Raw genomic sequence first — 14322 nt, 5'->3', positions numbered from 1 at the left:
CATGGCATCTAAGACCGCTCATCTAAGATTAAAGCTGCAAATTTTACTTGAGGTTGCGCTGCAGCTTCATTCATGATCAAGTTTGTATACAAAATTGACCCTTCAGACATCCAACTATTAACCATAAATGGCTGTCTTCCATCACCTAATATATAATAACCAAACAGTTCTCAAGTTTCATCTCATTTTGTAATTTATTTTCCTGAACTAGTTGCAGTCAATAAGAAGCTTGGCATTCAAGATAAATCTGTTTTCTAGACTCATAATTTGAGTCAATTGTACTCGTATGGATGAACATTGGGTGAAGATGGAACATATATACAAAGTTTGCCACCTTGTTCCAATTATTTAAGATCTTACATCCTAGAGCTCCCTCATTCTTAAGTCTGCATACCTGCTTCCATGCAACAAGGGCCATTCTTTTTCTTTGTATCAAACCCATTCCATAAAAAGAATCAACTAGTCCAGTGGGGTAGAATAGAAAAAAGACCGCAAATTAATAAGCTGAAAGCATTCTGTGTGCAGAATAAACCTTGTTGTCCAACTTTCTATCCTCCAGCAATCTTATTAATAAGAATTCTACAATTTTCAGTACACAAGTATATTGAGAGAAGAGGCAGTCCATGATATGTGATTTCCAATTTTCCATTAAGCTAAACTGTGAGAGACTTCTAATTTTTTGTCTATCACTGAGGAAAACTTCACTTTTATCCTTATTAGCTGACAAACTAGAAAATTGAAGAAGACACCAAGAGCTTGCTGCAGGACTTGTGCATAATTTATTTCACAGTTGCAGAATGTATAATTTGGGGCATCTTTCATTCAGGATGATATCTGAAGTTCTCTGCAGTGCAATGCTATTCAAAATTTTTTGGAAGGTTCTCCGCAGCAATGACAAAGAGGTACAATGTCACACACCACCTGACACCCCTCTTAAAGAAAAACACTATGAAGCATTGATACAAGTACAGGATAGTAATATGACAATGATTATGGGTACAAAGATATCACAAAGTGGAAAAAAAGAAGAAAGAAGATCTAATACAGCATGCATATGATGATGAAAATAATTTAAATATACCATATTATATGTGAAAAAAGATTGATATTTATCTATAGTGACAGAATCTGTAGCTACATATCCTGGTAAATATAATGACTTCAAATACATTTCTATTTTGTTCATCGTGAAAGAGATTCTTTACTACAATCTAGTACTTGAAGCATATATAAATGATAATAAAAATCACAATTTGCTGTACCACGTGAAACAGTATAGTACGGGCAGTGTGTACCAGCCCAGGTGTGGACCGATATGCGGACCAGCCTCGTTTCGAGCGGTCCGGTTAAAATAATAAAAAAATAAAAAACTGGGCCCTTGTCCAACTCAACATCAAAAAAGAAAAAAAAAAAAAAAGCAAATTAGGTCATGCGAATGCAAGCCCTCTTTTCATGTAAAATGTCTTTGCCCTCATCACTGCCTCTTCGCCGCTACCACTGCGATGTTGTCGCTTCCGCTTCGATATAGTCGCTGCTTCCCAAGTACGCTATCGCTGCTTCTTCTCCTCCTCATCTTTCTTCTTCTACCTCCTTCCTCCTCTGTTCCTACACCACCTCTTCCTCTTCATCCTCTTTTCCTTCCTCGTTGAAACACTGGTACGCACTGGCATATCATGTGTCGGTACATTGGTACAAAGCAGTACATACCAATTCGACAAATTGCCAAAACGAGTTCGGTACCAGAAAAGGCAATCCTTGATAAAAAGCTAAAAACTATAAAAATTAAAGTAATATTTTTATTTTAATTTACTAATCATTATTTGATACTGTTAGGATCAGGGGTCGGCACTAAGAGGGGGGGGGTGAATTAGTGCAGCTGTAAGATAACGACGGTTTAAAAACTTTCGTACGATAAAACCGTTTCCGACGTAAAACCGTTTTCGGAAACTTAACTTGAAAACGAGTTCGTAAAAGTAATGAAGGCAGTAAGCACTTAAAGAGATTTGCAGTAAAGATAAATTGCACAAATGTAAATGCAAACCAGATTTTAGAGTGGTTCGGTCAACGTGACCTACATCCACTTTCGGCTTCCTCCTCCGACAAGGTCACCGGCGTCCACTAGAGGCCTTCCTTCAATAGGCAAAGGCCAATCACCTTTTATAACTCAATTCTCCTTTTACCGGGTTTAGGAGATAACCCTTACACCCCCATTCACTCCTCTCTCAAACTATTCTAACACTTTAGATCTTTGAGAGGAGCTCACACAAGATTGTAGCAGCGTTTCTATACTTTTTTTCTCTCAATACTTGTGTGTTTTAACCAAGAATGAGAGAGGTATTTATAGGCTTCAAGTTGATTTAAACTTGGAGCCTAAAACTTTCCCATCCTGGGTTCCCCAGGCACGGGCGGTACCACCACCCAGTGTCAGTCTGGCTAACACTGCCCTGGGCGATACCACCGCCCAGGTCTGGCGGTACCACCGCCTGGGGTGCAGTGCTGGGCGCTACCACCGCCCAGACTAGCGGTACCACCGCTTGACACAGTCTCGAAGACTGTGCCACGACGGTGAGACTTCTTGGAGCACTGTTTGGGCCTCTTATTGGGCCTAACACAGTTCTTACATGGGCCTAGTTGGCCCCTAATTGGGTTGACCCAAATCCAAGCCCAATTATGTGCTAACTACGAAATCCTAAGACATTTGCTAAGCAAAACAAGTCCCTATGTCTATTCTTCCTGCGAGCTTCCGGCGACCTTCCGACGATCTCTCGGCAATGTTCCGACGGACTCCCGGCAAGCTCCTGGACTTCACGACGATCTTCTTGGCGAGTTCCGACGAGCTTCTCTGGCAAGCTCCGAGACTTCTCGGTTGGTTCCTCTAGAACTTCCGACGAATTCTCGAACTCCCAATGAAGTCGCGTCCTTGACTTCGGGACTTCATTTTGCTTCATGTCTTGTAATCGTAGTTAATCCTGTACATGTAAAAACACACTTTGATCTAGACAATTAATACTAAGCATTAAGAAAGTTGTCCAGCATGTCATTGGTCCCTCGACGCTTTGTCCGATTCTTCGGCGCATCGTCCTCTCTTGCGGCCTATTGCCCAACCGGCCAGTTGACTCCGCAACTCCGATATCCTTGGCACAATGTCCGCTCTTCTTGGCCCGATGCTTGAATCCACGGCCCGAAGCCTTCTGTTGATACGTTGACCGATCCACCGGCCCGATGTCCAATCTTCAAAAAAATAATAATAAAATTATATATATATATATATATATATAAAATTTATATTTATATATAAATATTTTAGAAAAAGGCGACGTTCGGTGACGTCGCCGAGGCGCCTCTTTCGGATTTTATATATATATATATATATATATATATATATATATATATATATATATATATATATATATATATATATATATATATATATATATATATATATATATATATATTATATTTATATATTTAAATAAATGAGGCGACGTCGCCTTTTAAATAAAATATATATATATAAATATATATATAATCTTTTATATATATATATATATTATATATATATATGTAATATAATATATATATATATATACCGAGCGGTATACAGCTCGGTATACCGTTTCGTACCGTACCGAGCGAATGTCGAAACGTCAGTACGGTACGGTATTGCGAACCTTGATGAATACTACCACATTATTACATCAAAGATACACTGTTTATTAGTATCAGAGAGCAGTCCCCTGCATGAGTCCTATAGACACACCACTTCGATCTATAGTTATATCAGATCGAGCACCCTAATCCACCATTGTGGACTTATGTCATTCATCTTGGTGGTAGAAACATGTACATATTTTAGTTTTACATCTAATTTATTATGCTCATATATTAGATTTTTCACACCTAATCCAACGTTTGCACTCTTTTCTTTATAGGTAAGAAAGACACTTTGATTGACTTTGAAACAAGCAAGGTGTCTAAGCGTTCAAGTTGTCGAAGGTTTAATAATAGAACAAGGAAAAAATGCAACAAATTTTGAGTCCGATGGGAACTTAGAGATAAGATACTTATAACTCATTTCTTTACATACTGTCACGGATAAACTTCTAAACAGGATGTTTGATGTAATGCTTATGTATGTCCGTGTCTTTTGGTATGTTCATGCTTTGCACAGCATATAGAGGGACAGTCGAAGACTCAACAACCCCATTTTAGTTAGGTTTGGTGGTCGTTTTAGGCTTGTAAATAAAGGTTGTGTCATGTGGAGACTTGTGAGAGATATTCGATCTGTAGTGGACCATTTTGACCCTTTGTTGTGCAATCGTTCAGTGCTTATAAAGTCTGTTTGTAATTTATATTGGCTATGAAGTGTTTTCTGAAATGTTTGCTTGTGGATTCCGAGTGAGGCGCTTTCTCTAACCCGTTTTCTCTTTTATAGGTCCTAAGGGACCATGGGAGGTTTCGGGGAGGCTGACCTTTGCGGACGGACACGCAAGGGTACCGCACGACTTAGGCAATACCAACTAAGTCCGTGACAGATGGTATCAGAGCGAGACAAGCACTCATAAAAACACTTAGCATGCAAACGTGGGGGACCTAGCGGGGCTGCGTTGAGGGTAGCCAGCACGCGCGACCGTTTGGGGGAAAACGAGCATGGAGATGTAGGGAAAAGGAGTGTCTCAGAGGAGCGGGCATCTGAGATTGGCATTCAGAGGAATAGCCAACCCTTCGCGCAAGAGGCACCACGAGGGCAAGCAAGCTAGGAAGAATACATAGCGCACAAAGGTTGGGATGGCTGAGTTTGAGCTACGGTTCAACGTTGGCAACCATACTTGATGGTGCTCAAGGCAAGTGAGGCGCTTGGTAAAGGATGAGACCATGCAAGGTGGAATGGGTTGTTCAGCGACCAAAAGAGTTATGCAAAGCTCACAGAGGTGAGGGGAATTGCTAACTCGAAGAATTCGGTACTCATACAAGGGCTTGTATGCGAACGATAAAATGTTTGTGGTCATTCCAAGGCGGCCGAAGCTCAACGTCATGGAGTATTGAAACTTTCTCTTCAGCATGAGAAGGATACGTCCGTAGGAGGCTGAAGTCTGCAGCGAGTTCAGCATGTTGCTAGGTCTTGAGGGGATGCAGCGGGGACTGTATTGACGTGAAGTCGCAATCTAGCAAGTGTGTTTGTGAGAGGCAGAACATGCACTATTTGTTCAGCAAGGCGGAGTAGTCCAAGAGGATGTGGTCTATGAAACATTCAAAGAGAAGGAAGCGAAAAGAGAAGTTGCTCCAACGGGATAGATATTCAAGAGGGATAAGTCTCGGCTCTTCAGAGGGAGAACCAAGTGCAATGGACCGCACATGTTGAGGAGTACCTCAAAAAAAAAAAAACTTCACAAAGCTTAACAGACCGAGCGAGTGACGAGGAGTCGTCGTATGATCTCGCTTAAGATAATGCATTGGGGGGGATATATTACGAGATCAAGTGGGTGAGCGATCCAAGGCAACCCAAATGAAGGCACGCTTGGAGTCGAAATGGAGATCGGACTCAATGGAGGGCTGACCCGTGGAATGGTCAGCGCAAGGGCCACCATCAACTCAATGCAAAACGAGGAGCAGAGCAACTTAGGTGTAACTTGACGAAGTACCCAAGCCGCATGAAGGGAGCCAACATAGAAGATGGAATATGGAGCGAAGGCACAGAGCTTTCCCTGGACAAAGGTCAAGGACATGAACTCTTGCAGAGGCAAGAGCAGGATCATGTCATTCCATGGGTCCCTCATTTTGATGGAGCGGGCTCATCCTGCATGGTGCCAAAGACGAATGGAGCTTCGAGGCACTTGCACCTTACCTCAGAGAAGCATTTGACGAAGGAATTAAGACGACTCAACTTGCGAAGGTGAAGTTGGGTTCAAAAGGCATTAGCACGGGGCAAAGAGGACACGGAGGCGGATACTCTTAAAGAATATGTCATAGTACTGCCATTCAAGTTGTTATGAAGGAAGCGGTGTGCGGTGGAGATTGTGCTGGTAAGGCAGAGGCCCAGGATCCAGATAATGGTACACCAATTTCAACGAAGTCGGTGGACTTCGGAAGCTACTAGGCGATGGACTGTCATAGAGCTGTGTTTCGTCTAGGTGTGACTCGAGAGCGGGTGGACAAAGGTTGATTGCCAAAGGAGCGAATACAATCGAAAGTGGAAGAGACCCTGCAATGTGTTGGCAAAGGCCACATATGGAGGGATCCCAATCCGAGTTCATCCCACAAGGATCAGAATGCAATGGAGATGTCACCAGGAGGCGACATGGTGCAGCGGATCGTGGTGGAATAGTTCGTAGCAATACGATACACACGAATATAGTCTTGTGAGGTACTATATCATACGGAGGTATGATCGGGAGCTACTGGGAGCTCCACTTCAGTGAACAACACGATGGCAAGAAGGGCTATAGATTTAAGGAGTGAATGCCATGGTACTGTAGAGGCGGGTCTTCCGTGCATACATCGAATTTTGCATCAAATGAAAGCCTTGGTCATCAGCATATGGGGGCTGTGTACCACCGAGGGAAAAGTTCGAATACAAGTACCAGTGAGTCCCATGGGAGGGACTCGATCATGCAGAGGTATGATCAAAGCAATTGGAGAGTTGGACTGCTCCAGAGCCTATATTTCGCTTAAGGGAGCCCGGAAAGTCAGAGGACAAGGTCGAGTAAGCGAACGTTGATATCAAGGAAGCGAAGGAGAACAAAATCGGTGCAAACTCTATAACATAATGGTAGAGGCCATGCATAAGAGTTGCAGCCTGTCTTTCTATCGACCAAGGGGAACTGCTTGGAGAACACAGAAGTGTTGAAGCAGGGGGTCGAAAGGGGCAAGGAAGCGACGACGAGTCCAGAGGGACTTAGCTACCCAAAACAAAGCATCGGTTAGAATGGAGGTGGACTCGAAGGAGTGCCACAGAGGCAAATCTACCGATTGTGAAGAAAAGGGATGCAGATGCAAGGTAACGGATAGTAGGGTCATGGGCATGGCAGCACCATGGTACCATAGAGGCGGGACTTCCGTGAAGTTATCGATCCCTTGCTCTCATAGAGGGAGAGCGCTTGGTCGTGAAAGAGGCCGAGGAGGTGGAGCATACAAAGACAAACTCCAAGTACCATGACAAGATTGAAGGGCAGAGGTCAAGGAACTTCGTAAGACCGGTGTCAATGAGCTTCTTATCAAGATAGCCGAAAGTGAATGACTTTGGGTCATGTAAGAGTGCACGACCAAGGAACGAAACATGCAGTACGCGGTGTTGTACCTTTGCTACTCAGTGGAGTAGGCGGCAGGGTTGATGGAGAAGACGGTACAATCCTAGAGGCGACCAAAACTATTAGAGACTTACTCCAAGTTGGGGTGAAAATTTCCTGCATTCCATAAGTTCGATGGTATTAAGAAGGTGAATCACAGTAGCTAACTCAACGAAAGGAGTGCAAACACTTCAAGTGCTTCAGAAGTGTGAGTAAAGAGCAGGCGAAGGTCAGTAACCAGCTCGATGCATGGAGTACAACCCTCGAAGAGACGGGCGAAGTCAAGTAACATTTGCCTTCTCAACTCTTAAGAGAATGGGCGAAACCGAGTACCTCAATTCTCTTATCTATCCAGCAGTGGAACTCTACATAGGTTCAAAGACCCTTCGAAGATAATGGAAGATAATAGTTATCAAATCTTCACCAATGGTGATTAGTGCTACTGAGAGCAGATTATCCGCTTCATTTCCCAACAGAATATCAATCGAAAGCGGAAGTGATGAGAATCTACTTAGAAGTCACAACTAAGTGAAAGAAGAGTCAATAGGCAAATTTTGTGGAGGAAGGACCCAAAACTTCAAAAAGTTTACGAGGTGATGCTCGTTAAAGCTCCAACAAGGATCCACCCAGTTCAAGCAGCACAAGGCATTTGAGAGACTGGCGCATAGTAAGGATGGTCTTTTCCTTCATCTAAAGGATCCACAAGAACCAACAGGGATCAACACAACTCAGCCAACCCTACACTAGAGTCAGAGTCATTGACGAGTTGAAGCAACATGGCGGTTCAAAAGTTCGACTACTCAACAACAGTAGTAGAGAGCAGCTGAGAGCCAAGAGGCGCATTGCAGCTAGAGCAGAAGATTGAAGATTCAGCAAAGACGAGGAGTTGCAGTGTCGACAAAGGCTTCGACGATGACGTCGAAAGAATGAGTGGGGGAGAATGTCACGGACAAACTTCTAAACATGATGTTTGATGTAATGCTTATGTATATCCGTGTTTTTTGGTATGTTCATGCTTTGCAGAGCATGTAAAGGGACGATTGAAGGCTTAACAGCCCCATTTTAGTTGGGTTTGGTGGTCATTTTAGGCTTGTAAATAAAAATTATGTCATGTGGACACTTGTGAGAGATATTCGGTCTGTAGTGGACCATTTTGACCCTTTGTTGTGCAACCATTCAGAGCTTGTAAAGTCTGTTTGTAATTTACATTGGCTATGAAGTGTTTTCTGAAATGTTTGCTTGTGGATCCCGAGTGAGGTGCTTTCTCTAATCTGTTTTTTCTTTTGTAGGTTCTAAGGGACTATGGAAGGTTTCGGGGAGGCTGACCTTTGCGGACAGACACGCAAGGGTGTCGCACGACTTAGGCAAAACCAACTAAGTCCGTGACAATACGGCTTCTGATCCTTATTCCATATATCTTTTGGTTTTGTATTCTATTGTTTTACAATAGGTTCACTTTATTATTATCTAATTTGATTATATATGCCAATAAAAGAGATGAAATAACCCTAAATTAGTTTTTTAATTTTCGACTGATTTATCAGTCAGTTTTCTGGAATTTGGTATGTACCTATGCATTGAGTGTTGGTATGCTAGTACGGCTCAGTACAAGCAGTACGACTCAGACTTGTACTGGTCCAAGCCTAGATCTATGTAGGAATGGTACCCGATATTGAATTCTTTAGATTGGACGGTTTCATTTCCAATGATATTCCAACTCTATTGGAAGAAAAGTGACAAATGATTCCATTTGGGCTACAAGCCCTGTTACACTTTATTTCAAATAATGCCTCTTCCATTTCCTATGCAGTAATCTTACCATCTTAAGATACTCTAAACTCTTCAACTAAAACAACTAAATCTCGTTCAGAGAAAGCAGTACCAAGAAGATAGTACAAAATTTGGTACACTAAATATCCTTCCCCTCATCACATGTAGAAGATATTATGGGGAGCTCTTTTAGTCTTCAGATGTCTGTGGAAGAAATTTAGTTTTCAATCACCAAGCTGTAACCTGTGAATCTTTCGATTTTGTTTGTAAAAACATTCCTCAGCTAGAGAATGCTCAGAATAAACATGAAAACAATCTCTCGCATGCTTAATAAGTTCATCATTAGCACTTCTGGTGCTTAAATCGTTTCTGTAATTCCTCCAGTTGCTTTCCTTTTCTAGCATTTTTATACTAATATCACAAAATTTATTACAATTTGGGCTCTTGAATTCACTTTTAAGGGGCTTCATTTTCTTAACTACTTGAACCATTTTGATACATATTTATTGCAGCTCCAAGTTCTCCAAAAATTTCCAAAAGGCATCATCCCCAGTCCAAAAGTTTTCTTTACACTAGTCAAACTAAGAGAAGTTGAATCTCTTATTGTCTAATAAAGTTTTCTTATGTCTCACGTTCCTCTTATTACACCAGTTAACTAATTCAACCAGCAGATGCCAAGTCATAGCATGGAAAAGCAATATTTCAAATGGAACCTGAGCATGTACGTTGTATTATGGGAGTATATAAATCTGGATGACATAAGCACTGTTTCGATGGTTGCCAGAACAAGACATTCAATCCCAGGGGCAGGTTATGAATATAAAACAACTAATTTGGTTCCTCATGCTTATGTGTTGTTTGTGACTATATAACATTTGTGAAAGTGCAGAAGTTGTCAGTTACCTGCTTTTAACTAAACTGTTATCCTCATGTGGTAAAGGAACAGACACATCATCAGCTTCATCATCATCTTGAACAGTAGGTATATTCTCCCCTAGTCCAAGATTGTGAAGCCATTCTTTGACCTTCAATGGATAGAATAAAAGAAAAGGCATAATAATTACACCCAAGCGGGATTAAAGGCTTAAGTATTGCGTGTAAAATTCTTAATTTTATAAAAAAAATCTTAATTTTATAGTAAAAAGAAACATGCAAATCGAAATTGGAACTGTGCAAATAAGTCACATTAGAAGGAGTTGACAGCAGTTTACTGCCTCTAAATCTGGATACTGAGTTATATATATGGAAGCACAATAGAGGATGCAGACATGCAAAGAAAACCCTTTTCAGGGACATTCCATAGTTTGTAATAATGAGAGTGAATCTTGGCAGCACACTAATGTTGCTCCCTTTTGACCAATATGGCAAGCATTCAAGTAATAGAAACTAGAAACTACTCTGCTTGCAGATGTAAGGCTGCATAAATCGACTCTCCTTAGACCCACATTACTAGGTTTTTCTAGAAAAATGGAAGTTGATGTCAAAAGCATAAGTGATACTGTGATAATAAGAAAAACTTGTTCTGAGCAGAGATACCTAGGAACAAATAAAATAATATTGGAAAGATTTGTTAAAGGATGATAGTCTTCTGTAAAAATGTATGGTAAGTTACTGACTTGAAATATTGTGCAAAGTTGCAAACTGCGAACTACTTTAACAATCCCCTAGTAATGGGGTAGAGAAATAAAACTTTTTGAAGCACTCACAACCAGAAACTATGCATGAAAGAATCACATTGAAAATCTTTGACTGAAGATTATTTGTTGGCACTAATTATTCTAAGATAAAATGGGTTATAACAAAATAAAATGTCAAACTATTGCTAGAAAGCGTTAACCATGTTTATAGGATGAACCTGCTCCTGTTTATCATGAAGTTCCTCTAAAAATGCACGCTTCTTCAAAGCAAGATGTAGGTATAAAACTTGTGAGGCTTTCTTCAGTAAGTGCCATCTGAACTGATGAATAAAACGGTATATATTAGTTCATAGATGACAATTAATTAAGCACAAGTGTTAGATAATAATATGCAAGCAGATATGCTACCAGTGCATGGACAACAAGAAGCAAATCACATCAAAGAAAAACCAGAGCCTAAGATCATGTAGGACCGGATTATAATTTCTTCATATTACACATTCATATTAACTCAGTTTGTAGAAAAGATCTTTTTTAGATCAAGTTAAGAATTTCTATCCAATTCCCTAAATACACGGTCCAAACGGATGAGTTATCTGACAGACTCTTCCTGGTCCACAAAAGAAAAACCTAAATCAGAAGAAAAGCAAAAAATCTTAAGAACCAAAACTGATTAATTCTTATGAACCTTAATAATAGAAAGGACAAGGGTCAATCATGTAGAACAGAAACTTCACTGTGACAATTTTGTCAAATATCCATATCTTTAGTAATATTAATTTCAGACTATCATTCATTACTCTAAATATAGATTTCCGTTTTGAGCGTGAGAGAGAGATTAAGGCAAAACCTACAGTGCATTTATAAAGTTCTGAAATGTACAGGATTGTGAGGAGCTCAATCAAGTAAATAAGGAGTCATTTAAAAAGTAAAAATTAAAACAAAATGAACATCAGGGAATATCATCTTGTCTTATGGTTCTTGACAGTACTATCAAATGCACTAGAAAATTTAACAGGTGCCCTAATCCTCCAGGATTTGGACATCCAATACCACTGCTGCATCATGGTCTGTACACTGTTGACTTCCAATTAAAAGATTCTTCCATTGCATTCAATCCAAATGATCCGACAGCATACTTGTATCAAGCTGCACCATATACTCATAAAGAGCCAGTTCCTGGCTGGTTTGCTTTTGGGGATGCTACCAAGAGAATCTCTATTCCTGGTCATCAAAAAAGCATTGAAAAATATTTCTAGCCACAGTTTGCAACGATACATTCCTCAAAGAGAGAGACAGTGATCCTTAATTATTCAAAACCTAGTCGCACAATGTATTTAATAATGTCCATTTGAATGATTTCAAGTTTTTAAAGTTCTTTGCTGGCCCTTCAAGGACTTGAGTGTTAAATAACATATATTTTTCATGTTTGTCTAGTGAAACCTGGAAGTTCCCAATAGATCAATGAAGAAGGAACTGAATTCTTTTAATGTCCTCATGGTTGGCAGTAGATCGGAGTGAAAAAGGTAATTAGATTTCTTCTAACCCATTGCCTAGCCAACTTATAAAAATTAACTGCGTTTGCATCGCTCTCTTTGGGCTAGTGCAATGTGGATCTATGGAAAATGTCATCAAAATCAGCTGTCCATACCAGTCTTAATGACTGGTCTGCTATGGAAAAAACTTTTGATCTCTTCAATTTAATCAAAATGAAATAATTTTAGTGAGATGAAATTAAAAGTCATTCTATTACTCTGTGGGGGTCTCCCTTTGCTGTTACAAGTTACAACAACCATTTCCAAATCATAATGATGCCAATTTCACCTTTCTCAGAAGGAACTTCCATATTAATGCCCACTAGTTCTTTCTTACTATGCTTTCAGGCTGATTAGATAATTCTCTCATTATTCTTTTTCTCTAGACTTCAAATGCAGTTCCTCATTATGTTACTAAAGTGAACAAAACGTAAGATGCATTGGCCTGCAAAGAACTGATACAGCCAACATAGGGACCTATAAAAATGTAAATCTCCATTGGAAGCTTCAGCTCTGATACCTGAAAAAAGGAAGAGTTCAAAGCTCAGAAAGTGTCATGGAGTAAGTCCTTTTCTAAGCGAGTGAGTGCACAGGCGTGCATGAGAGATATAAATAGATAGATAGATAGATAGATAGATAGATAGATATATATATATATATATATATATATATATATATATATATATATAGAGAGAGAGAGAGAGAGAGAGAGAGAGAGAGAGAGAAAGAAATTAAAGCTAAGAGATATTAAGTGTTTTCTACATTTATTAATTCACTTTGTCAAAATCCTATCAGAAGGTATAGAAACTCAAACAATTTGACAAAGTAACTTTGCCAAACAAAAGATGGGTAAAATAACCAAAGAAGTTGGATAACATAGAAAGTAAAAACGATTCTCAAGCCAGAAATAGCAACATCAATTGGTGTAAGAGCAGTGACGTTAAGAAGAATGCATCCACAACCATCACATATTGATATACGATAATTCCCTTGATGCCACAGAGGCCCCTACGAGCAATGAATTGCCCATCTAACCTCCAAACCAAATATACATAGAGATTTATGGCTATCCATAAAATATCATCTAAGAGCTTATGTTCAGTGTACCAGCTATAAAGCAAATAAAATTTATTTAGCGTGGTATGACGAGCAACAATCAATTTCCAATTCCTCTTGCTACTTACTCAATACTGTTCTTAACCAACACACAACGTGCAAACAGAGATTACCATCATTTACTGAAAGTAGCTTTCCCCTGGTTTCATAGAGCAGATATACCACGTCAAGACAAAGGAAAAAAGGAAACAAAACATCTTGTGCCCTAAAACATCATCGGAGGAATGCCCATTCGTAGTTGTGTCAGAAGCAATTCACACTCCCAAGGACAAGACATTCAGAGAAGGTAAAAAAAAATAGTCGGAACATGAGGTCAATAAACACCTGCTTGTACTGAAACTCGATGGTATAGGAGAGGAGCAAGGGGGTGATATCACCAGCATCCGGCCGCGACGCTGCGACAATCTTGGCCGTGGGAAGCTCATCGAAGATCCACTGCCGCTCCGTAATCGCTGGCTCCGACGGCAACCTTATGTAACAATGGCCGTCCTCGGACATGAATCGGTGGTCGGACATCGACGGAATGCGGTTTCCCTCTTTCTTGAGCTTCGCTCCTTCGGTTTGCGACAGAAGGAAGAGTTTGGATCTTCGAAGGCTTTGGCTTTATGTATCTGAATATAACAGACACAGGTCGTTCAATACTTCTGGAGGTATCAGTGAGGCTTTTGTTCTTTCGTTTGGCATATTCTTTGTATGACCAAATTACCCATATTGCCCTTGGGCAAACGTGTGGGCTGTTTTTGATTGCAACAAGCATTACAAGGAGAGACATATTTCTATATTTTTAATATCTGTTATCTTAAATTATCATGTAAATACAGCAATGATTTTTATACCACGATCTTTATTTTTTTACCAACATTATATGATAGGGAATATTATGGATTCTGTCACGTGGACACGACCTCCCACCATGCTAGCTCAAGCGTAAAACCTCGGGAGGAAGATGCAACGCCATGTCGAATATGCCACCAAGAA

The 14322-nt window shown here is 40.1% G+C and overlaps 1 protein-coding gene across 6 annotated transcripts in view; it reads right to left on the bottom strand.

The window, feature by feature from the left end:
- LOC135648270 (phospholipase D zeta 1-like) overlaps positions 1-13967 on the bottom strand; it is a 35588-nt gene extending 21621 nt beyond the window's left edge. For 3 of the 6 annotated variants that reach the window (XM_065165749.1, XM_065165751.1, XM_065165755.1), the window contains exons 1-3: positions 13669-13967; positions 10912-11013; positions 9960-10081 (exon numbers count right to left, since the gene is read on the bottom strand). In XM_065165749.1, coding sequence (XP_065021821.1) covers positions 9960-10081; positions 10912-11013; positions 13669-13860 — 416 coding nt within the window. In that variant the 5' untranslated portion in view covers positions 13861-13967. The remainder of the gene's footprint in view (positions 1-9959; positions 10082-10911; positions 11014-13668) is intronic. The other 3 variants (XM_065165750.1, XM_065165753.1, XM_065165754.1) reach the window with 3 other exon arrangements.
- Between the last annotated feature and the right edge of the window lie 355 nt (positions 13968-14322).

Source organism: Musa acuminata, chromosome BXJ3-9 (genome assembly GCF_036884655.1).
Source record: "Musa acuminata AAA Group cultivar baxijiao chromosome BXJ3-9, Cavendish_Baxijiao_AAA, whole genome shotgun sequence".
Taxonomy (NCBI): Eukaryota; Viridiplantae; Streptophyta; class Magnoliopsida; order Zingiberales; family Musaceae; genus Musa; species Musa acuminata.
Note: the sequence above shows the minus strand (reverse complement) of the source record. Positions and strands in the feature narration are given on the sequence as shown.